The sequence below is a fragment of the Tiliqua scincoides genome, chromosome 3, assembly GCF_035046505.1.
Source record: "Tiliqua scincoides isolate rTilSci1 chromosome 3, rTilSci1.hap2, whole genome shotgun sequence".
Classification (NCBI taxonomy): domain Eukaryota; kingdom Metazoa; phylum Chordata; class Lepidosauria; order Squamata; family Scincidae; genus Tiliqua; species Tiliqua scincoides.
In genome coordinates, this window is record NC_089823.1 from 209,134,810 (window position 1) to 209,160,808 (window position 25,999).

The window sequence follows — 25,999 nt, forward strand, 5'->3', positions numbered from 1 at the left end:
AATGAGTTCTTTGCATCTGTCTTCACGGCAGAAGACCTCGGGCAGATACCGCTGCCCGAACGGCCCCTCCTAACCGAGGAGTTAAGTCAGATAGAGGTTAAAAGAGAAGATGTTTCAGACCTCATTGATAAATTAAAGATCAATAAGTCACCGGGCCCTGATGGCATACACCCAAGGGTTATTAAGGAATTGAAGAATGAAGTTGCAGATCTCTTGACTAAGGTATGCAACTTGTCCCTCAAAACGGCCACGGTACCAGAAGATTGGAGGATAGCAAATGTCACGCCTATTTTTAAAAAGGGAAAGAGGGGGGACCCGGGAAACTATAGGCCGGTCAGCCTAACATCCATACCGGGTAAGATGGTGGAATGCCTCATCAAAGATAGGATCTCAAAACACATAGATGAACAGGCCTTGCTGAGGGAGAGTCAGCATGGCTTCTGTAAGGGTAAGTCTTGCCTCACGAACCTTATAGAATTCTTTGAAAAGGTCAACAGGCATGTGGATGTGGGAGAACCCGTGGACATTATATATCTGGACTTTCAGAAGGCATTTGACACGGTCCCTCACCAAAGGCTACTGAAAAAACTCCACAGTCAGGGAATTAGAGGACAGGTCCTCTCGTGGATTGAGAACTGGTTGGAGGCCAGGAAGCAGAGAGTGGGTGTCAATGGGCAATTTTCACAATGGAGAGAGGTGAAAAGCGGTGTGCCCCAAGGATCTGTCCTGGGACCGGTGCTTTTCAACCTCTTCATAAATGACCTGGAGACAGGGTTGAGCAGTGAAGTGGCTAAGTTTGCAGATGACACCAAACTTTTCCGAGTGGTAAAGACCAGAAGTGATTGTGAGGAGCTCCAGAAGGATCTCTCCAGACTGGCAGAATGGGCAGCAAAATGGCAGATGCGCTTCAATGTCAGTAAGTGTAAAGTCATGCACATTGGGGCAAAAAATCAAAACTTTAGATATAGGCTGATGGGTTCTGAGCTGTCTGTGGCAGATCAGGAGAGAGATCTTGGGGTGGTGGTGGACAGGTCGATGAAAGTGTCGACCCAATGTGCGGCGGCAGTGAAGAAGGCCAATTCTATGCTTGGGATCATTAGGAAGGGTATTGAGAACAAAACGGCTAATATTATAATGCCGTTGTACAAATCGATGGTAAGGCCACACCTGGAGTATTGTGTCCAGTTCTGGTCGCCGCATCTCAAAAAAGACATAGTGGAAATGGAAAAGGTGCAAAAGAGAGCGACTAAGCTGATTACGGGGCTGGGGCACCTTCCTTATGAGGAAAGGCTACGGCGTTTGGGCCTCTTCAGCCTAGAAAAGAGACGCTTGAGGGGGGACATGATTGAGACATACAAAATTATGCAGGGGATGGACAGAGTGGATAGGGAGATGCTCTTTACACTCTCACATAATACCAGAACCAGGGGACATCCACTAAAATTGAGTGTTGGGCGGGTTAGGACAGACAAAAGAAAATATTTCTTTACTCAGCGCGTGGTCAGTCTGTGGAACTCCTTGCCACAGGATGTGGTGCTGGCGTCTAGCCTAGACGCCTTTAAAAGGGGATTGGACGAGTTTCTGGAGGAAAAATCCATTATGGGGTACAAGCCATGATGTGTATGCGCAACCTCCTGATTTTAGGAATGGGTTAAGTCAGAATGCCAGATGTAGGGGAGAGCACCAGGACGAGGTCTCTTGTTATCTGGTGTGCTCCCTGGGGCATTTGGTGGGCCACTGTGAGATACAGGAAGCTGGACTAGATGGGCCTATGGCCTGATCCAGTGGGGCTGTTCTTATGTTCTTATGTTCTTATGTTCTTATTTATCAGTGAAAGATTGCCAAACGGAATATCAGTTTTTTTAAATATTTTTTTTTATTTTTCACATTTTTATACTGCCCTTCCTCCAAAGAGCACGGGAGCCCTTCCTCTAAAGAGCACTGTACATGGTTCCTTTCCTCCTTTTTGTCCTCACAACAACCCAATGAAATAAGTTAGGCTGAAAGATAGTGACTAGCCTAAGGTCACCCAGGAAGTTTTGTGGCTGGGTGGGGATTTGAACCTGAATCTTTCTGATCTAAATCCAACAGCAGAACCACTATACCAGTGTTTCTCAAACTGTGGGTCGGGACATACGGTTTTTGGTAGAAGCAGCAGTAGCCGTGCATACAGCATCCCATGTGGGAATCAAGTATGAGTGAAATAGGAAAATGTCAGATCCCAGGAAATTTTGGGGGGCCCTCCTTTGGCTCCTGGGCCCCCTTTTGGACTCTGGGACTGGGTACAAATTACCCCCTTTACCCCTCTCTCATGGGCCCTGTGGCTGAATCCTCAGTACCAGTGGTAGCTCCCAGTGTTCCATGGAGGATAGAGCTCCATGGGGCTCCCAGCACAAGGCTTTGCTCCAGGGCACTCAACAATTGGCATAATCTTTGGAAGAGACAGTTGATACATCAACTAAGCAAAAAAGACAGTTTTTATTTTTCATTGATAGAAAGTCAGAGGGAAACCCAACATTCACACTACAGGAAAGAAGAATCACAAATGCCAACACTAGAACCAAAATTTATATTATTATTATTATTATTATTATTATTATTATTATTATTATTATTATTATTATTATTATTAACAGTATTTATATACCGCTTTTCAACTAAAAGTTCACAAAGCTGTTTACAGAGAAAAATCAAATCACTAATGGCTCCCTGTTCCAAAAGGGTTCACAATCTAAAAAGATGCAAAAAGAACACCAGCAGACAGCCACTAGAAAAGATACTGCTGGGGTGAGGTGGGCCAGTTACTCTCCCCCTGCTAAAAAGAGGAGCACCCACTTGAAAAAGCGCCTCTTACCCAATTAGCAGGGGTTACTGCTGACTCTAAAGGTTATAAGGGGTTATAAGGGGTTATAAGCTGACTCTAAAGGTCTTTCACAGAGAATCTAAGACCAAACGATGTGTTTAAAGAACATAAGGCCACACTACAAGTTGAGCAATTCTGTGCATACTATACATGTTTATCTCATTCACACAGAATGGAGGACTGGGGGTGGACAGAGTTCTACTTTTCAAAGAACAAGGAGAGTGGAGCAAACCCCAATCCTCTCCCTCCACTTCACCTTGTTATAGTCCGTAGCTTCAAGCAATTTTATCCCTGCCCAACTCATTTCCAGAATCAGTCAGGCAAGGAGAAAACTGCTAAAAGCTACATAGTACAGTGAGCCTATGGAATGAACATGCACTAAGTATACATATGGTTGCCCTGCACAGTTAAGATGAACCCAAGACAAGACTTTAAAACAGCAAACATCTCAAAGAAACTAATATTTATTTACATTTGCTCGTGAAAAATGTAACCCTTTCTCCAAGGAGCTCAAGGAGGTATATGTGGGATTTTAATCCCATTTAATGTAGTAAACTTCATGACTACAGAAAGACTGAAATTCATTTCTCAGTTCTCCAAGTCCAACAGGCTATTACTCCATACAATATAAAATAATAATTGGATAAGGAGGAGTCTCAACTCCTCTTTAGGAGGACAGGGAGGAGTCTCAACTGTATTACTTTAGCTAATTAAAATTTGTTTGGCTAAAACATTCCCAGTTGTTTTTAGGGAGTTTACAAGAGCATTACAGTTTGTAATTTTGAGATAGTGCCTATATGCAGCAAATGAATAATTGGTCTAGGAGGAGGATATTAATGAATATGATTGCTGGAAAGAACTGGCAATTCACTGAGCTATAAAGAAGTTGCTCAGGTATTTTGAAGAGAAACTACATGGATTCAGGTGAACAGTTTTCTCCAACATAGTATCATCTTTTGCAGTCACATAGCACCAGTGATCAGCTTGAACTGGTTTGTCATGATAGACAAGTTCTTTCTATCATGAAAGAACTGTTCATGATAGAATTCCCAGTGAACACTTCTTGCAAGAGTTTGTTTCTCTTACTAGTCTTATCTGATGACCCCTTTGCACAAACTCCACTGGATTCTCAAAGTACGGTAACTAGAAAACTCAAAACAATCAGAAAATTTGCATGTCCGAATCAACACATGTTGTTCAGCTTGCTTCACTCTGTGGCCTTTCGGAATTTCATGGACACTGCTGAATTAATTGCTTTTGCTATGCAAGTACAAAAGCAACCAGAGCTCACTCATGGCCTGAGTGCAGCTGACATCTGTCTATATGGGCCAAGAGTCTAAATTGTTATTGTTGAGTGTTATTGAGGAATGGTAGGTTTTACTCGGTGCGGCCTCACTGACTGATAAATACCAGTTTTATCCAAACTGGTATGGTATGATGTTACTGATCTGAAACCACTATGTGAACCATGAACCTGCTATGTAGAGCTGAACACCTTTCAGCCTAGAGGCTAAACAAGAGTTTCTAGTTCTGCCATGACAGGTTGACTTAAAAACCAAAATGACCAAAAGCACTTCTCATATGAATATCTATTTATAATTTATACTTTCCTATATTTATTTAATTTTCTTTTTTTAAAACATACATTTTGTTAGAATGAATTTACACAGGATTATTGAGAAAGCCAGTTTAGGTTTGGCTACATCCCAATGTTGGGTTGTCTCACTGAGAGCTGTTACTATTTATATACTCACAGGAGGAAGAAACCTCTCAGAAATGATTCAAAATGCCAGATCTAAACTGCTGACACAGTGGCAGTTTATAGGTTTCAGCACAGCTGCTAAATGGGTCACTTATTATAGTAGTTTACTCAAAGGAGAGATAACGACCCAGTGAGACACTATCACAAAAGCATTTTAATTGTTAGACAGGTATACATATAAAGGGGGGAAGAAATTATTGGTTATAAGAACACACTATCTACAGCACCAATTTTTAATCACTATACCACGGCACATTGGTGTGCTGCAAACGGTCCACAGATGTAGACCATGGGAGTTTAGAGATGGTCATTTAAACTCAGGGGGTCTGGTCTAGAGCAGTGGTTCTCAACCTCTTAGCATCAAGACCCACTTTTTAGAATGAGAACCTGTCAGGACCCACCAGGAGTGATGTCATTAACCTGAGAGTGATGTCATGACCAGAAATGACATCATCGAGCAGGAAAATTTTTCACAAACTTAGGCTGCGATCCTATCCATTGTACTATCATGGTTAAAAGCATAGACATGTCACACACATGGCCCCGAATGCAGCCACATACCAGGGTAGCATCAGGTCTAATATATTAAAAAATAAAATATTGAAATTAGTGGGGACTCCTCTGAAATGGGCTCATGATCCACCTAGTGGGTCCCAACCCACAGTTTGACAAACACTGGTCTATAGGGTACAGCCACTTTAAGCCCAAAGAGTTAATATCTCAAGGTCACCAGTTCAAGATCACCGGAAGCCTCCATGAGCAGCGAGACCTTGAGAGCCACATGGACTGTAGATTGTTCTTGAAAGATATCTGTGATTGTAAAAACCCCCTTGGGTTACACAGCCTGTCTGTGTAAACCACCTTGAATAAAGCCAAAGGAGTAATCCAATGACCAGAAAGGAGGTATATAAATACCAGTTATTATTATGTATTAGCAGGACCACTGGGGGATGTGAGCCCCTTACTGGCAGTGTGGTGTGCCTTGTCAATTGTAAAAAGACTGACATGTGCTTGACAATTTTATCACCTTGTCAGTACGCTGTGAGATGAAAAAAGGTTGAAAATCGCTGATCTACAGCACTGTAAACATGTAAACAAATAATATTAGAGGATGATGATTAGAGCAAACTGGGAACAGAAATATCATTAGCTCTGGGCTTCATCCTGAATCACCATTTTAATATTAATAGCTCATATGGAGGTGTTATTGCTGAAAGCTTCCAGTTGCAATAAATTTAGGAGTGATCAACTTTCACAACAGATATTTCCAGGAAGAAACAAGCTACAAAAGGGTTTTTTTCCATCATCATAATGCTTCCATCGGATCAGTTAATATCTTTGGTATGCACTTAGGAAAATAAGAGGCCAAAATTCAGTTGCCCCACTATACAGGATAGTCACTATAACAGGGCAAACACCCAGCAAAATAGTTGCAATCCTATGCAGAAGCAACAGAATGGCTGTTGAAGCAAAGATCAACATAGCATCACCAGTAGACATGACCACACAGCATTCATGTTAACTCTGCCATTGCCAATGAATCAAGAAGCTACTGACTGACAACACCTTCAACATTTCCCATATATCAGACATATCAGAATGATTGCATATCACCTTCTTAGTGTGCACACACACACAAACCCCATGGATTTTGATAAAGCTTGTTTGCTACTGCTTTGGACTGGAAAACCTATGGGTGGATTCAAGTATTTGGGCAAGCCAAAATCTATGGTTGGAGGGCATTTGGTTTTACAGATCACAAGTTGTATGGGCCTCTTTTAGTCCTAATGCACAAGTTACAAAATTTTCCATTATGAGTCATTTCGGTGCTGTCCCCCTTTCCTGGCTATCACCCTTCTTTTCACTACAAGATCCTTTCTGTCCCCTTCTTTCTTATAGCAAAATGTGCGTGACTGGACCTGTGCATTAAAAAAAAAAAAAAGAAGACTTGTAGCAGAAATCAGACCTGGTAATATCTTGATCCTCAGAACATCTGAGATCTAGAGAGGTAATACTTTTCCCCACTGGAACCTTTAACTCGTCACAATTCAGTTTTGTTTCCTTTTTTAAAAAAGGACAAACTTATTTTTCTATATGTTAACTATATCTTATTATCAACCACCACATATGCCCTTCATGCAGAAAGACACAAATAAATACATTAAATCATTCTTTAAACTCTGACACTGTAAGATTCCTTTTCCTATTTTTGTTCTGTTTTCAGTATGTCACATCTCCCACCTTGCCCCAGCACACTATATCACATTGAATGGGATGCATTGGTATAATTGTATAAATGCTGGTTTATTAAAGAATAAAAATTGCATGTACAAAATTTTATGATGCAACAGAACTGCTAATTTGGGTGTTATAAATTTATGCTGCTAGTAAGTGGAAGCAGGATCACCACTCTCCTTATTATAGAACTTAAACCTTCTTAAATGGAAACATAAGGGGAACTTGTATTGCTTACCTGCAGGACACTGACAAGTGAATCCATTGATACTGGAAAAACAGGTGCCTCCATTTCTACATGGCTGTTGACTGCAGTAGTCAATTTCTGACTGGCACAGAACTCCAGTATATCCTTCACCATGATGGAATTGTTTTATAAAAAGATAAGATGGAAAAGAGAAGATCTTTTAATTAATAAATTGGTTGAACACTGTAACATTCAAACTGCAAATCAAGTATTTTTCTAGAATGTTGATTCTGGAAGGTTCTATTTGTGGTAAATTCTATTCGTTCTATTTGCGGTAAACATTCAAAGAATCAATCTGAATCCCATCTATGTAAATTCAAGACAATTCACATCTAGGATACCACTGAACAGGACTCAATCAAAAGCAACACTTTCGATAGCATTCAGATATTTATGGCCCAATCCTATCTCATGCTGGCGCCCAGGAGACAGTCTCACTAGTGTGGCAGGCACTGTATCCGACACACCGGCAGGGGAACAGGTCAGCCAGGAGAGGTAAGAAAAATGTTACTTTCCTCTCCAGCCACTGCCTGGTCCCCTATGGAACTCCTCAGATCTATGCCAGCTACAGAGGGCTTGTCTGGGCTGAACTGGAGTTTTCAGATGCAGCAGACACCACTGCCACCATGATCCACCCCACTTTCATGCCCTCTGCCAGCTGAACTCCACAGGTGGTCTGTGTGGCAATGCTGGCAGCACTAAGCTTCAAAAATATTTGAAACAAATCCAAAAATTATCAGCACAGGGAGACTTTAAACCAATTATTATGTCAATGGCAATCATGATTGGTTTTCAGTCGCAAACACTGGCTTACACATTCCCAGCTAGAACACAGAAGCATGGACTCACTTGCTGCCATCTTGTAGCCACTCTCCAATTGCTCATAAGCAGGAAAAAAATGGTCCATTCAGGTGACTTGCACATTAGTTTTCGCCCTCCTGTATAAACATGGGAGCTTGTGCATCTCCCCATGACAAAATGTGCAAGTTCAAAATTCCTGTGGATCATGCATTTCACCACAACGGTGATGCATGCATTTCTTTTCTCATATTACAGCAGATGGGGAGAAGTGTAGATTTGCAAGCCATTAATGCACTTGCTTCTCTTACTTTGCCACATTGGCCAAGGTATCCCTGGCAACATGTATGAACACAAAGATTACTCTGAATGACGCTGATTACTTTTTTACTGATTACTGACTCTGATTACTTTCTTCTTAAATGCTTAATCTGTCCTCTGGGTTTGATCTTCAAATAAATAATGTATACTGTTGTGCACTATGGAATCACATTAGATATTTCAATAGTAGAAAAAAAGAATAAATACTATAAGACCAAGGAAATTCTAAATATACATTTGATCTTTCATTATCAAATTACATCTGAAAATTTCCTGTATAAAGGTGGTTGTCAGGATTAGAGATCCATATGGTAGGAAATGTAATGTTCCTTTATTTTGTTTAAGGGAAGAAAAGTCAGTGAAAATACTGCCATTTCTGAGGCTGGTTTTTAGCATATATTCATAAAAGTCTTTTTGTCTTATCCAATGTCCTTTTTGCATGGTGTCAAAATTTGTGTGTTATGACCCCACAATGCCAACCTAAAGTCTTCTTGTTTGGCTAACAAAGCCTACACTGATTTCATGAAATGCTATCTCAAAATTTAAATAAATAAAAAGGGGGACAATGTGGTGTTTTTAAGTGCTTAAGCAGAAGCACACAGAAAGCCTTGGTGCGATGGCAATTGCGGGCAAACCCTCCCTTGTTGGCAAACCGACAGGGATGCTAGTTCCCAGGCTGAAGTGTGACAATAGCTGATACAGCACTCTGTGAAGAAGCACCCATTGTTCTCACCCCTGTATGAGATTCTAATGTGGCTTTATCTGAGAACTGAATGTAGCTGTTAATGTTGCAAGTACAATAAAAATGCAGGAGGCTAGTAGAATCAGCTTTTCTCTCTCTCTGCTTTGAATCTAAAAGTCTGTCTCTCGTCTCTTCCTTGGCTCCTTGATTCTTTCCTGCACTTATCCAGCAACCTAGCCCGGGGGCTTGGTTGATCCCCCAAGGGTCACTGTAACAGTTCTGGATTTTAAAAAAAAAATCAGTGGATACCAAATCAGTGGAAAAATAGTTTTAAGGACCCACTTTCAGGTTTCGTGCTCCTCCATTGATATTGATTGAGGATAACTATAAAAAGAAATCCAGTATTTAAATATTCCTCCTCCAAATGTGAAAATAATGAATTTAAACAAAATGGAAAGCCAAAATAAAAGTTGCCAGATTGACAGAAAACATCTGCTGAATAAAACTCAAACTGTGATATCAGTGCTTCCTAAAAATAACTTGCTTCAAACAGGACTTCTGGATTTCTTTTTATAGTCGTTTGAGCAGACCATTTCACAGTTTTAAAAACTTACAGTTCATTTTATGAAAACAAACACATGACACCTGTACTATTTATGGAGTTGTATTTTTTTTTTTAAGAAAAGGTTATCCTTGGCATATCAGTAAGAAGATAAATAGGGCCAATCCTAATCTTGCAATTCGCCAGTGTATCTTCACGTACACCAGCATGATAGTGACCCCACTGCTGCAGAAATTCACCTGCCAATAACCACACAACAGACGTTAGTGCAACATGGGAAAATGCACTTTGATGTAACTTGGAAGCTAGTGCAACTCTACTGGTAGAGAGGCCAGAAGAGGAAGTAGATTGAGGCATAATGTGGGAAGGACCTGGGAACGAGAAGGAATCAACATATGCCATATCCTGACCCCTCATCAGAGGGTATACTTGCCGATGCCAGGAAAATCACTTTGCCAACAACAGAGCAAGCGTAGGTGGGAGTAACCCACAGAGAGCAATGGGGAAGGGAGAAACACTACAATGGGGAAATACTACCACCCCCCAACCTGCCCACCTTCCTACAATAGGCTACAGAGGTAGGCAGAGGTGTTTGAAAACACTGTTTTTACTTTACTCAGAAGTGAGCCCACTGTGTTTGGTAGGAGTTAAGCTGTAAACCTATCTTACTCACCAGAAACAAACACCTCTACAGGTAGAATACACAGCACTGCCAATCATAGCACACCAACCCCTGTACATGCAGGTGGGGCCTCAGTATCCGCAAGGAATAAGTTCTCAAACTCCCCGTGAGTACTGAAAACCGCAGATGAGCAAATCCAATGTTTCTGCCCTCTAGACATTCCGAAGGGGAGCAGAGCTGTGCTCTGGTCGCCTCTGGAGGGCTTTCTGAAGCCCACAAAGGCCATGCACATTTTCCCGCAGCTTCTGTGGGCTTCTTCTTTTTTTAATTACTATTTTCCAAAATAAAAACAAACAAATAAAAACAAACACATAACAAACACAAACTCAATACACAACACAACAACAAAAAACCATAAAAACACACCGTTGGAGGGTGTAGGCAATCATATATCAATATATCTAATTAATCAATACATATCGTCTAATCTTGTTCCTCTTCTAGTTTAGCCTCTTAATCATATCATATTCTGTATAATATATCATGTATACAATATATTCATCTAAATGCCCTATCTCATATATCTACAACTTCATTTTCAACCAAGCATAACATGGTCTCCATTGCTCTCTCTCTGTCGGTTTACGCTGTTGATCCAAAATCTCTGTAAGCCTATCCATTTCCACCACATTCATTATTTTCTCTATTAATTCATCTTTCATTGGAATTTTAATATCTTTCCAGTTTCTAGCATATAAAATCCTTGCAGCAGTTAGTATCATAATAACTAAATACACATCATTTTCTTTATCTATGTCTAAGGTAATATTAAGCAAATAACTTTTACAATTGAAGGAAGACTTTCTTTCGTTTTTGGAGGTGAATTTAAGCCATTTATATTGACAGAGTAAATACTCCATCCTCCCTTAACCATCATGTTTCTTTTTATTATTCACCTTCTCTTTTTGTCTTCTTCTTGTTACTATCGGTGAGTGCCTCCTTGCCCCTCTAGTTTCTTCCTTCTCTGATTCCTCAATTGTCTCTGAATCATCTGATTTCTTTTCTTCCAGCTCCATTTCTACACTTTCTAGTTCTTTTCTTCTCAGTTCCTCTTCCTCATTTTCTTCATTTCTCGTCTCACCTTTCATCACTGTACTTAAAAAATTTTCTGCTTTCATTGTTGAATTTATATTACGTATCTCTCTGTGACGGGAATTGAAAAAACATACATTCCAGGAGTAGCCATCTATATGGTATTTGCTTTCCTCTTAAGAATTTTGCTAGCTCTTCATATTCTTTTCTCTTCTTTCTCACTCTCCATGGGACATGTCTCCGAATTTTCACTTTGCTACCCTTCACCATCCATTCCTTTTCCTGTGAGATCTTCAATATTTTAACTCTGTAAAAAGTTCTGATAAATTTCACATGGATTTCTCTTGGCAATTCATGTATTCTTAGATAAAAAATGCTCGCTCTTCTAGCTGAATCCAGATCCATGAGTATCTCCTCTGTTGGCGTGTCGATCCACTCTGATATTAAATCATCAATCAAACATCATGTATCTTCCCCTTTCTGTTCTGTTACATTTTGTATTCTCACTGCTCGAGCTGCACTCTCCATCTGAATTTCCATTAAAGTTGCCTCTCCATCATATTGGTTTTGCTCTATCTCCAGTATTCTAGACTGATCTTCTCACAGAAGCAAACAAATGAGCGGAGAAAGTCTCCACCCTCTTCCTCCTCCCAGAGGGGGAAAACCTGCCCCTCCTTCTTTTTCCCCTGGGGCAAAAGTTTAATCAGGAAGTCAATTAATCAATCAATGCCAGACACACACAGCAAAACAACACTCAGTTCTTCCAAAGTCCTTTCCTGCTTGGGGTCTTCAGCTTAGTTGCAACATGAATTCTCACCAACAAGAACACTGATGGCTGGGTTTCCTTGGAGAAAAAACAGCCCCTGGCTGGACCCTTCCTCTCCGAAACCGTACACCATCTGTAGGATCGAATCTCTCCTGATCACAGCTCCTCGGATCTCCTCAGACCCATGGTTTGTTTTTTTTGGAGGAAATAGCATGCTTTTCCAAGAGCTCAGAAAAGCACAGCCATTCAGTTGCCTCTGTTCCCACCCCCCCAGCCTCTGTGGGCTTCTGAATGGTCGTTACAGCCCCCTCCTCCAAAAACCCAGAAGTAGCAGTTTTTTGGCTGTAATGGGGGGGGTGTGACAGGTTGGGCCAAGTCAGGCTCAACGTGGGTCTGCAGATAATCCGCAGATCCAGAGGCCCACCTGTAATCCTCTGCCAGGGAGACTACAGCTCAAATGATAAAATGCATGACATGGGTTTACCTCTCTGCCCTCTCCAATGGGAATCTTGGCAATGGGAACTATGGTAAAATGGTACCCGGCACAAAAAGGGAGCATTTTGCACAAACAACCGTGCACAGATAATTTTTTGTCCCTCATAACATGAATGGCAAGATAGTTTATCTTCTCAAAATTGAGCTAGTGTATCATTGGCATGGCATATTACTTATGTTTTTAAAAAGTGCTGCTGGTAACAATGCACACAATGAGTGCTATCTTAAACATTTCAGCTGTAACAAGTAATTCCAAACAACTGCAACAGCTTTGAAAGAAAAGACCAAATTCATTTAAAAGAAGAATAACTGAAGCAACATTTAAAACCCATTTGCAATGAGTGAGGAGTGATCTGATTTTGTTCAAGTCTCAGACAATGCTGTGGGTCAATCTATATTCATTCCCACTGAAGGAATCTAGAATATACTTCACTCACTATGACCTTGACCTCAAATACAGCTTATTTGAGTAACTCAAGTTCAATTACAGATTAATTTATCTTCTTAAATGTACTTTGCAGTTAATAGAATTTACATTACTTAACTGTATTTACATATTTTCTTGTCAAAGATATACTTGAATATATCTGCATATTTCTATTAAGCATAAGAGATGAAGACATGCGTGCACAGAGAAGTTACATCTGCTTTCCGACAGTGCTTAAATAAAATCCAAAAGTTAATATATACTAACATTTATTGTCTAGAAGATGCATAAAGTTAAAATAAAGATGACACTGGGAAAAGACTGAAAAATGCAGTAAAATAATATTGACATGGAATTGTAATATACATGAAATCCATTTTAGTACTTGCATAATTTCATTATAGTGAATTTCCAGAGGGTATGGACACTGGGTCCTGGGCCAGAGGGACCTCAACTCAGTAGAAGAGCACCAGCTTTGCATGCAGAAATTCCCAGGGATCAATCCCTGGCATTTCTGGGCAGGGAAGAGAAAAATACATGTCTGAATCCTTGGAGCCAGTGTCAGCAATACACAGCTAGAAGGACCAACGGCATGACTAGGCATAAGGTAGCTTCCTATTTTCACCAGAGGAAGAGGCAACTCTAGGGTGCTCTTCTCTGTAGTAATTATGCACAGGCGCTGGGCTTAGTTTTAGTATGTGGCAAACGACAACATTCACGCCTGCGTCTGCGTAAGAGCAAACTCTTGGCCTTGGTGATATGCTGAGTGTCTAAGCCCAGTGCCTGAACAACAGGATGTTATCATATGTAGGAATGTATTGCGGTTAGCTAGAGTCAGAGCCAGCTAGCTGTAACTATCAAATATTGCTTCATGTGTTTAAGAGTCAATAAAGCTTGCAGAAGGCTGGCCAGAGGCAGACTCTCTCTGGACTCTCTCGGGACACTCTTTTTTGATTTCAGTCCATCCTGCTTCTGGCTCTGCTTTCCCTGCATTCTACCATTTGAATCCCTGTCTGCCATGTCTCATTCATTGCTCTGATTCCTTGCTACATCAGCCCATGTCTCAACTTCATTCAGTGCTCTTTGCACTCCTTCAGGCAACAAGGCCCCAAAAGCCTTGGGTGCCTCCCAAAGCAGTGAAGAACTGCAACACTTCTCTACCACACCTACACTTGCATAAACAAAGAGTGGTTAGGCTGGCCACTAACCGAGCAGGGAAAGAGCCTGATCACAACTATGTATTGACTACTGTAGATGGCCTTTGCTTCCATCTACCCAGTCTTAACCTGATTACATTACCTTTACCTGCTGATCTCTATGCACTTTTGCATGTGTTTTTTTTTTTTATAGACTGCTTTGCAGACTGCCTTTACTTTGCCTTTACACATATATTATTGCAGATGTAACACAGTCCTATGCCTGAGGAACAAAGCAGCTTTTCAGGGCTATACCTGATTTCCTTGGAACTTTCTTCCTATATGAAATAGCCAAATCATTCTTAGGGCCCAATCCTAACCAACTTTCCAGCACCGGTGCAGCTGCAATGCAGCCCAGAGATAAGCAAACAGATGTTCCCTTACCTTGAGGAGGCCTCTGTGACTGCCACCCCACCAAAGGTTGCAACACATGCCCCATTGGCACCACTGCACCAGCCCTGGAAAATTCTGACCTAATGAGCCATTGGCTGCAGCTCCCCATTAGGGCTACTATGCTATACATTGCACAGTGTGTTGGGTTTTTCCTGAGGATTGCATAGCTTCCCTGGCTGGTTTCTGTGGCTCTTCAGGGATGGCTAGAGGAGACCTTGCCTCTGCAGCATCCCCACTCCAGCTCAGGTCCACTTGTCGCCCCATATGTCAATGACTTCTTAACAAGGCACTGGTGGGTATTCATTCAAATACACACTTTGTTCTCTCTCACTCTCAAGAGATGCAGGATGTTCTGCAAAGGAAAAGCTTAGACACTGTGCAAAACTACATTATTCCAAGCATAACACAAGACATACCAGTGAGGCATGCGCAGGTGAAGTTCTTCCCTTCATGTTTTTCTGCAGTGTCCACACAGGTTCCATTGTTCTGACAGGGACTGCTTTGACAGGCATCAAATTCTTCACAGAAAGCCCCCATGTACTGATCTTCACAGTCACAGAAGAAAGTTGCCTAAAACAAGCACACCATTTTATTATGAAACATCAATGCTTCTTTCTAAGTCACGATCTTTACTGAGAAACGAGATACATAAGATATGCTTAGAGAAAAGAGGAGTTAACGGCAAATGATTAATTACAAAAAGCTACAGTGTCTCTTAGGAAAAACAACTGAAATAAAATTTAGATTTTGTTCAGTAGGACAGTGGTTCTCAAATTTCCCAGGAGTTTTATCTCCCTCTTTGCAGGGGAGGGAGTGAGGGCAGTAACATGATCCCCAGGACCGCGTTGGTAATGAGGGTTGAAGGGGGGGTACAGGTCCAGCCTTGTTATACACGGATTTTTTTATACACGGATTTTACTCAACACAAATGAGCCCTGCAAAGGAGAAGGAATGTGCTGATTCCTGGAGAAGGGAAAAATGCACCCCTTTAAAATCACAGTTTAAAAAACTGCTTTTTACTGTTGCAGAGAGACAGTCATACAAGTGATTACAGGTACAACCTAAGTATTCACAGATTTTTCTATCTCAAAGCTGATGAGAAGGGCCCTTTAAATTAAAGTAAAACAGTTGTTGAATAATGCCATTGAGGGCAGCCTCTCTGCAGGCTTCACTCCTCCCTTCTCCCTGAGTACGTGAAAGAAAGCTAAATGGCAGCGATTATCACCTTCTCCATTCTTTCCTCCTTGCTGGGGCTCCTGGTGAAGGGAGGGATTGCTGCCTCCTAGTGAATGAAACTGATTGCCTCTTTGTGCATGACAAAGGTCATCAAGGCTGTTTTTAAATCACCAGAGCAAAAATACTTTGTTTTTTAAATTGATTTGCTATAGTTTTTTTGCCATCCAGGAGAGTGCTTGGAATGGAACCCTGTCGAATAGTGAGACTCAACCTGTATTTTTACTTACAGGTGCTTTTACTTACTTACCAAGTAAACTTACTTACTAAGATGCAGTGCTTTTACTTACTAAGTAAAAGTATCTCCCTTCCACCTCTGTTAGCAATGCGATCCTGGGGATTGTTTCGCTGTCCTTGCCCCCCACCCCTTAAAGGGGCCAGGGGATCTTTACAAGACCCACCAGTTTGAGAACCACTGTAGTAGAACATTCTTGTATCTTAAATTTTTTTTAGCCTGTTTCTGTTCTTCCAACTGTAAAAATTGGAACAGGATTCAGACTTAAATCTTTAACATTCATAGAAAAATATTCTTACAGTGCTATGCATGTCATTATGTTCAGTGGGACTTACTCCCAGGTGAGTGTGTATACAAGTGCATGCAAAAACCCTTGAACTTTTCACCTGCTATTTAACAGCTATGAAATCTGATCCTATGCTTGGATGCACAGGGTTCAATAAAATTTAGTCTCAAAATGGGATACCATGATTGCAGTCTAAGTCACTAATCTTCAATAGACCGGCTGGGACCCATAGGTGGGTCACAACACAGACTAAACAGCATTGTACTAGCAGCATCACAATTTGTTTTTGAGAATGAAACAGAGGGAAAAAGCAACAATTGAATAGTACAGTATAGCAGTAGGTCTCATGTTGCAGTTTGAGTCTAATAGTGTATTATTGATGTGACTGGATGACAACTACTGATGTGAATGAACAAAAGTGTGGTGATTATTAAAGAATGCAAAACATTCAAATACATCCACACTACTGATCTTCTGAACACCCCTCAGAACACAAAATGAAGTCAAATTAACCAGCAGTAACTCACAATGGTTTTCTAAGAGGTCAACAATAATTTTCTTTATAGGTAAAAAATTAATATGATAAAAGAGTTCTTTGCCAAGTTTCACGCACAAGTGCTCAAAAACTTGTACATCTTCTAGCATAGGCTCCCATTCCCCAAATGCTGTTGGGTAACATATAGGTCTTAGCATTTGTGTGTGAAACTTCCTACAAGTTTCCCTAAGGTTCCCTAAGAGTTTCATCATATCAAATTCAGATCAAAAATTTCAGATGGACTGCGTTTCATATACAGATGAGGCCTCGGTATCTATGGGAGATCTGTTCTCAGACACCCCCCCCCCCGCTTGATACCAAATTTTGCAGATATTCAAATCTGCAATCCTCACCCCATTAACCCCTCCAAAGGGGACCGAACCTCCAGAGGGCTTTCTGAAGCCCAGAGAGGCAACACGCATCCCCCCGCTGCCTCTCTGGGCCCCTGAATAGCCTGGAGAGACAAAAAAACACCACTTCTGGTTTCCCTTTTGCCTTTTAAGGCATTCTGAGGCCTGGGAACACCTTTGGTCTCCTTTGGAGGGCTCAGGAGGAGCTGGGTCTGGCTTAATACATTGAGCCAGATCTGCGGATGTATAATCCACAGATAAACAGGTGCCACATGTATATGTTTCATACATACACAGCATATACAGCAGTCAGTGACATTTTTTCACCCCATCTTGCTGTAATGTTGAAAAAGGAAACTCATATATTTCCCTCTTAAGGAGAAGCACGAGCTACATGTTCAACTAGTCCATGAATCTCTCTTGTGCAAGTTCATTCTTCAAATGTTATAAGATGCAGTGAAAAGGACTGAAACATAATTGTGCATCTGCTCTTTGCTACACAACTGAAACATTTGAAACCGAAGAGAGTCGGTAGAAAAGAAAAATAGCACAACAACAATAGTTTTTCTTTAAGCCATATAGCCTTCGAACAGTGCTAGCAAGAAATTCTTTTCCAGAAAGTCAGCTACTTTGAATAGAGATAATGGTAAATTTTTTATTTATCATAAACATTTTAGTTTTAAGCTTTTAAACTGCCTTGAATGTGTTTCCCCTGCCAAAGGGAGATGCTAAAGGTAGCTCACAAGAAGTTAAAAATTAAAACAAACCATAAGTAATGAAAGTAAGCATAAAATAAAGGCAGTGGAAATAAAGAGAATCTGCAAAAGGACAATAAAAGCACATCCATGAAAGCAGAATAAAATTAAATCCTATAAGTTCCAGTCTAGGTTTCCAGTCAGAGTTTGGGACAGCCAAGAGCCTTACAGCCCAATTTTATAAAGAAGCTGTTGTGGAAAAAATTTCAGCGGCTCATGAAGCTTTCTTTAGATAACAAGCAAAATTTATAAGACTCCTCTCCCCCTCATATTCATTTTCAAATCAGATTAAAAACCAAGCAGAAAAGGTCTGTTCAGCAGCTCCAGCCCTCCTTACCAAATGCAATAAAGCTCCAAGGACACACTATGTTAAAAGAAACCAGAGTGCCCCTTGGAAAATCCCTGTCTTTCCTCCCCTCCTCTCCTTTCCCAGGGAACACTCCTTTAAACAGATAAAATTGGCTAATTTCAAAGATCTTCTTAAGGTGCTGCACTCTCTGAAATGGAGTTATTTGGGAAATGATTATCCCTCACCACAGTACCCCTCTTCATAGTACCTTCAAATTTATCAAACATAAACCAAATGCTACATACATGTGACTTATTACCATTTGAAAATAGGTACAACGTTGCCTTCAAGCCCAAGGGAACAGTGTTCGATCCAGAGAACTAATAGCCCAAACTTGAGCTGCCCGGCGCGTGGGGCTGCAGCAGTACCAAAAACGGTTGCCACCACATCCTATATGCTCCAGGCAGCCGCCAGCGGCCCCTCAGGAGAAGGGGACTTTTGTCCCCTTCCCCGGGGAAAAGCAAGTAGCCCTGCAATGGGACTACTCGATTCTACGTCGCCAAAAACGTCGGCGTAGAATCAAGTCTCCATGTCGGGCAGAATCAAGGGCCTCCCTCCTGCCCTGCTCCTTCCCTCGGAATGCCTCCTCCCCACCCTCTCCCCACCCTCCCTCCATCTCCCCTCACCCCAGAACGCCTCCCCCCACCTCCCCCCACCTCCCCGCTGCTTGGAGGTTCACATGACCGCTGAGCGGCAGAGCTCTGGTGCTCACCCAGTGCTAGCCCAGTGCCAGCCAGTACTGGGCTAGCACTGGCACTAGGGCCTGCAAACATGCCTTATGGCACGTTGGTGACAGTGCACGCTGGCGATGAGCTGGCACACCAAGCTCAGGATTGGGCCCTAAGAGACTACCCCAAAAGGGCCCAATTCTATCCAACTTTCCAGTGCCAATGCAGCTGCAATGCATCCCCAAAATAAAGGAACCTTGAGGAGGCCTTTGTGACTGCCCCCCCTGCAGGATGCAGCGCATCCCCTGTTGGCGTGGCTGCATCTCTGTTGGAAAGTTGGACAGGATTGGGCCCTGAGACCTCTACTATGTCCCTCTTTCCCTTGTGGGGCTATGCCTTTGTCTGGCTTCCTTCTTCTCTTCTCATCTATTCTCTCTCTCTCTCTCTCTCTCTCTCCCCTCTTGATCCTCCAAGCATGCAGACCTCTCTCTTTCAGCTCTGACCAGGCACATGGAGTCTACCATCCCATGAAATATCACACACCTGGTTGGCAACCTTCAGTCTCGAAAGACTATGGTATAAGCCTACAGCACCCAGTATTCCCAGGCAGTCTCCCATCCAAGTACTAACCAGGCCTGACCCTGCTTATCTTCCGAGATCAGATGAGATCGGGTATGTGCAGGGTAACAATGCAAATGAACAGCTCTAGGATTCGATGTTCCAAAGTTTAGGACCTATACAACCAACAAAGATGGACATGCTTCTGAACTAGAAGTATTTTTTCTCTGAAATATTTTTTCTGCCTCTGGTCCTACTTTAATCCCAGTAGCAATCTAGCAGGGATTGATGGGTTGCTTAAGGAAAAAAACATCTTTTGCTTTATGAGTCTGCTTAACATAAACCCTAGACCCTCTTTTTCCATCAGTTATGTCAGCCTGTTCTGCAAAAGCAGGGAGGGGAGTACATTTTTCCAAAAGGGAAACCCCAAGTCCTTGGTTGAAAAACAGAAGTCTAGAAAACGGGGGGAGGAGAGCAGCGTGGGGTGAAAACGTCCCATGACAGTTGGGGTGGGAAATTACAGTAGAGTGTATGCCCAAAACAGGAAGAGCATAGCTTCAGAGGAAAACTCCCACCCCTTTTGGTGGGAAAGTGCTTCTGGGATTTCTGTGAGGAAAACATTCCCATTAAGGAGAAGGCTTATACTTTACACTGCATTCAAACAAGTAAAACTCCCATATACAGTCTGAGGTGGTAAATATCTGTGCTACAGTTGATCATGCTTATGCCAGCATCCCAGGTGGAACAAACACTGGGATACAGAGTTTCCAAGACAACTGACATCCCTACCAAATGCTCAGTTATTTCAGAAAAGCGCATCTTCTAGGGCTCATTTCTGACCTGCATATGCTCAGAAGCTCAGTTAATATTCTCAACAGGAGAACTTTTCAAAGAATTTGTATTTCATTTGTAATGCACCCAAGCATTACAATCTGCAGAAATTATTCCAGTCAAGTAATGATGACCGTTAATGCCATTGCTCACAAAATATATTCCTCCATCCCTTGCTTTGCAGAGGCGTGGTTTGTCCATCACATTACAGATCTGAAACTATAAAGTCATACAACAGACACACAATTCCACTGATATACCTGAGGATTAGACAATACAACATTGACTCCACAATACTTCCCAATTGTCAGTGGGTAAAAGGACTAGTTTTCCCTAACTCATTCTTTCCACAGTTTTTCTAATACAGATGGTCCAACAATTCTTGGTTTACTATTCCCCGATTTAATCATGCTCACAGTGCTTCTGGCAGAGTAAAACTAAGATGAATTGAAAATAGTGAATTACTGTGCATGCAGATACCTTTGAACCATAATGGTATAATAATCATCAAACTTTATGGGATAATCTTTATGCTGACTATAGCCACTAATGCTAGGATATGGTAGAAGATGTATTGAATTTTTTAAGAACATGCTTCGTAGACTGAAAGCGTGGGCTGTACAAACAGAAGGGACAGTGAATAAAATAAAAAGCAAAGAAAAGAACATGCTGAAAACCTAAACAAATGCAAAAAAGGAAAATCTGATCCTTGTTGGCAACCTTCAGTCTCGAAAGACTATGGTATCGTGCTCTGAATGGTGGTTCTGGAACAGCGTCTAGTGTGGCTGAAAAGGCCGATTCGGGAGTGACAATCCCTTCCACACCAGGAGCAAGTGCAGTCTGTCCCTGGTCTGTCTCCCTGGCTATGGGCCTTCCTTCTTTGCCTCTTTGCCTCAGACTGTTGGCAAAGTGTCTCTTCAAACTGGGAAAGGCCATGCTGCACAGCCTGCCTCCAAGCGGAACACTCACAGGCCAGGGTTTCCCATCTGTTGAGGTCCACTCCTAAGGCCTTCAGATCCCTCTTGCAGATGTCCTTGTATCGCAGCTGTGGTCTACCTGTAGGGCGCTTTCCTTGCACGAGTTCTCCATAGAGGAGATCCTTTGGGATCCGGCCATCATCCATTCTCACAACATGACCAAGCCAACGCAGGCGTCTCTGTTTCAGCAGTGCATACATGCTAGGGATTCCAGCTCGTTCCAGGACTGTGTTGTTTGGAACTTTGTCCTGCCAGGTGATGCCGAGGATGCGTCGGATACAGCACATGTGGAAAGCGTTCAGTTTCCTCTCCAGTTGTGAGTGAAGAGTCCATGACTCGCTGCAGTACAGAAGTGTACTCAGGACGCAAGCTCTATAGACCTGGATCTTGGTATGTTCCGTCAGCTTCTTGTTGGACCAGACTCTCTTTGTGAGTCTGGAAAACGTGGTAGTTGCTTTACCGATGCGCTTGTTTAGCTCGGTATCGAGAGATCTGATAATCTGAAGAGATCTGAAGAGAAAATCTGATGCTGACTCATAAAAAGCATACAATTTTGGCAGTGGGTTGCTACATATACAGAAAAATTACTGAGCCATTTCTGGGCATCTCTCAGGTGAGGAAAACAGTGGCAAACGATTTCATGCCCAATTAAGCTTGCACTTCCCACAAACCAGCTGATTAAACTGCACTGTTCATACTGGCTGAGAGTCAAATTTTCCTGCCTCTAGCCAGGTAAATAGACTAAAAGGAACATGAAAAATGGATACGCTAGGACAGTCACTATGGAAAAAGACCGAAAACAACATGCTTTTATTCCCACCAAAGGTCAGCATAAGTTGTCTAAGAATTTATGATTTGGTAGACTCAGGGCACAATCCTAACCCACTTTCCAGCATCAACATAAGGGCAATGCAACTCCTAGGTAAGGAAACAAGCACACCCCTATTTTGAGGAGGCCTTCATGAGTGCCCCTCAACTGCAGGATGCAGCACACATCCCATTAGCACAGCTATGCCAGTAGTGGAAAGTGGGTTAGGATTTGGGCCTAACTTTGTGACAGTTTCTACAAGAGCAGTCAGCCTATCAGCATAATCTTTAAGCCAAGTCTGTTGAATGCTTGGGGTGAAGGAAGTATTCAGATGAGACAGAACAGTGATCAGTGTTGCAATCCTATACACCAGCAGTTCTCAATGGAGTTCTGGTCTCCAGAGCCCATTATGCTCTTAAATGGTGTATTGGGGAGCCCTACCAGTGTATGCATGGACTTTCACAGAGGCCCAGAGCACAGGTTCATGCACAGAGTGGCTCAGTACCAAGCAAATGGCAGCCAATTATGTGTTTCAGAAAAGCCCCGTGTTTCAGGGGTTTCAGAAAGCCCCGTGGCTCTTAGCAGCACACTTTGAGAAATGCTGCTATACATATTTCTCTAGGAATAAGTGTCATTGAACTCAATGAGAATTACTTCATTGAGTTCTTCATTGAACTCAATGAGAACAACATGCATAGGGTTGCACTGTCTGGTTAATTAACAAATAATTGCATGAGGCTTTCATGTAGAGATGTAGTGAAGTCTTTGCTAAAAACAATGTAGTTGGGCTACAACTGTTCTAGTATAGGGTTTTAGACATGCTTGCCAACTGTTAGGCCTAGATGATATGCAGGTGAAAGCACTGGGCAGACACAGGGTTTTAGAAAATACTTGGAAGTTTGCCAGGACCAAGATCCATGCAAGTCAAAGGTGCAAGTATCTGCATGAGCACAATTGTCATTTTATTGACAGGACATCCCTTATTATCCAGAATTATTATTCTTATTATCCAGAATCCAGAATTATTATTATTCTGGAACAGAACCCCTAATGCATAAAAAAAAAATCCATGGATGAAAAAAACAGTGGAAAAATAGATTTAAAGAACCACTTCCAGGTTTCTTGCCCCTCCATTGCTCCAAATGGAATAAGGTCCTGCCTCGACATCCACAGGGGTTTGATTCTGGGACTCCCTGCTGATACTATAAAATGTGATATATAAAAGCAGTTTTAAAAAATTAAAAAGTACGTACCTTTACAACTGTGGTTTAAAAACAGCTTCTTACTGTTGTAGAGAGGCAGTCAGCAATTAGAAATGCAAAGGACCCCTTGCCTTTGCCTGGCTCAGCTGAAGAGTGGAATGATCACTTGCATGACTGTCTCTCTACAACAGTAAGGAAAGCAGTTTTTTTTTAAACTGTGGTTTTAAAGGGGTGCATTTTTCCCCTTCTCCAGGGATCAGCACATTCCTTCTCATTTGCAGTGGCCATTCGTGTTGAGTCAAATCCATGTATAAAAAATCAGTGTATAACAAGGTTGGGCCTGTATTTACAAAATTTATATCCCACTCTCTCTCTCAAACTTTCCCTTTCCAAGGGTCTCCAAACACATCCCCAAACTCTTTAGAACTCAAGCATGGCACTTTGTGGAAGGAAGTGCAAGAGGGAAACTGACAAACAGCAGAATCACAGCATGTGTCCCAGTCTAGTCTGCAGTGACAGACTCCATTTTGTTCACTCCAGGTAAGAAAAGGAAAAGGAAAAGCTGGTTGAAAGGAAGTGACGGAATAAGGCAAGAACATATCCATAAGGTTATAAGCGTAGTTTTTCTCTAGGGGCCTTCATGCCTATGTGTGTGCACCTCAGTGTGCACCTATGTGTGTTGCACCACTTAGTGCAACAAATTCACCTCCTCTGAAGCATCTCCTCCAATTTCATGTATTTTCCATAGACAAACCTTCCATGCCATGTTTATTTGATAATGGCTTTGATTGTTGCACAGCAGGCAAGTCAGTGGCATGTTCTTCTTACGCTTCCAGGGTCATGTTCTAATGCAGGGGTGCCCAAACCCCGGCCCTGGGGCCACATGCAGCCCTCGAGGCTTCTCAATGCGGCCCTCAAGGAGCCCCTAGTCTCCAATGAGCCTCTGGCCCTCCAGAGATTTGTTAGAGCCCGCACTGGCCCGACGCAACTGCTCTCAGCATTAGGGCGACTGTTTGACCTCTCGCGTGAGCTGTGGGATGAAGGCTCCCTCCACTGCTTGCTGTTTCATGTCTGTGATGCAGCAGAAGCAGCAAAGGAAAGGCCAGCCTTGCTTTGTGCAAGGCCTTTTATAGGCCTTGAGCTATTACAAGACCTTCATTCATTCATATAAGTTCATCTTTAATATATTTATTTATGTAAACTTATGCAAATTTATTCAAATTTTAAATGTAAATTAATTCTCCCCCCCCCGGCCCCCAACACAGTGTCAGAGAGATGATATGGCCCTCCAGCCAAAAACTTTGGACACCCCTGTTCTAATTGAAAATTTGCACATCTTCACTAGTATATGAGGAACCTGCTGCTATTATCTGTGCTTTCTATATAAATACTTTACTGGGGTTCTCGTCACTAATAAATGTTGACACTGAAGGCCAAACAACTTCTGAATATCTCACAGTTTCAAATTCTGGTGGCAAGGTCAATGAGAAGACCTCAGAAGACTGCAATCTCCTGCTGTGCCAGGAAATCTGCCTGAGCTATTCTACGTGACAGCAGCAGTAATGAAATGGGGCAGGAGGGCTGGTTCGAGGAACCAGTAGCTCCCTGAACGGCTGAGAATGGCGAGACCTTGAGGCAGCTGACAAGCCCAGCTGAGTGATTCCACCTGCTCTTGGTGTGAGCAAGAAGCATCTTGGTTGCCCTCCATGTGAGAGATGGAGCTGCTTGTCAGCCTGCGTGGGAGAACTGGAGGCCAGAAGTGAGACCAAACCAGGAAGATCCATCTGAAATGTTGCTGGTTCTTGAAAGAGAGAACCTCTATGTTTGTAAAAATCCCCTTGAGGGATTTAGAAATGCCTGCCTATGTAAACTGCCTTGAATAAAGTCAGAGGAGTAATCCGATGACCAGAAAGGCAGTATACAAATACCTAGTTGTTATTATTATTATTATTATTATTATTATTATTATTATTATTATTATTATTATTATTATTATTATTAATGAAATCACCTTCTTTTTCTTCCAGTGAGCTAAGGAAGGATGATAACATACACATTTATCTGACTTGATTAAACCTTATCTCCCAGTTCAATGCTTTGAACTGTGAAATGTCCAGGAACAGAAATAGGTCTGATTGAAGCTACAAAACAATAGTCACAAATGGAACTTAGAAATACTACTGAAAAAAAAGTGATTATGTTTTCTATATGTAATAAATTTGCTAAATAAAAGAGAGCACTTCTTAAAAAATATTATAAAACATGTAGGCAGACTCATCATATCAAAATAAATTCTTCAGGGGCAGGAAAAGGATCACTCATTATGATTCCTACAGTAGGTTGATTCCATCATCTTAATTGAATACACAATCATTCATCTTTTCATTCTATATAAATACTCATGGAAAGAGATTCTACAACTTTATCAGGCAAACTATTCCAACTCCCAAGCATTTTCAAATTATCCATTTAAATCTGCCTTATGAAATTATGAATATATTTTTGTTCTACTCGATATTCCTGAATTAAGAGTTTAACATTAGGAAAATAAGGAACATTCTTAACAGGTAGACATCCCTAACTTTTCTAAGGCTGCAATCCTGTGCACAGCTCCAAGGTTCCCACTGAACTAAGTAAACCTTTTGCATCAACAAGCAAAGGATTGGGGTGTAACTCTCTTGCTTTATACAGGTAAGATTGTACACAGGATTCCACCAATAGGTTCCTTTACACCTCACCTCTTAAGTGCAA

The 25,999-nt window shown here is 41.8% G+C and overlaps 1 protein-coding gene and 1 pseudogene across 1 annotated transcript in view; both read right to left on the minus strand.

The window, feature by feature from the left end:
* The window catches only part of DNER (delta/notch like EGF repeat containing), a 150,391-nt gene that overhangs the window by 33,825 nt on the left and 90,567 nt on the right, over positions 1-25,999 (minus strand). Inside the window, exons 6-7 of the mRNA XM_066620820.1 lie at positions 14,878-15,031; positions 7,099-7,212 (exon numbers count right to left, since the gene is read on the minus strand). Of these exons, the coding sequence (XP_066476917.1) occupies positions 7,099-7,212; positions 14,878-15,031 (268 nt within the window). The remainder of the gene's footprint in view (positions 1-7,098; positions 7,213-14,877; positions 15,032-25,999) is intronic.
* LOC136646943 (5S ribosomal RNA) lies at positions 19,454-19,572 on the minus strand (annotated as a pseudogene).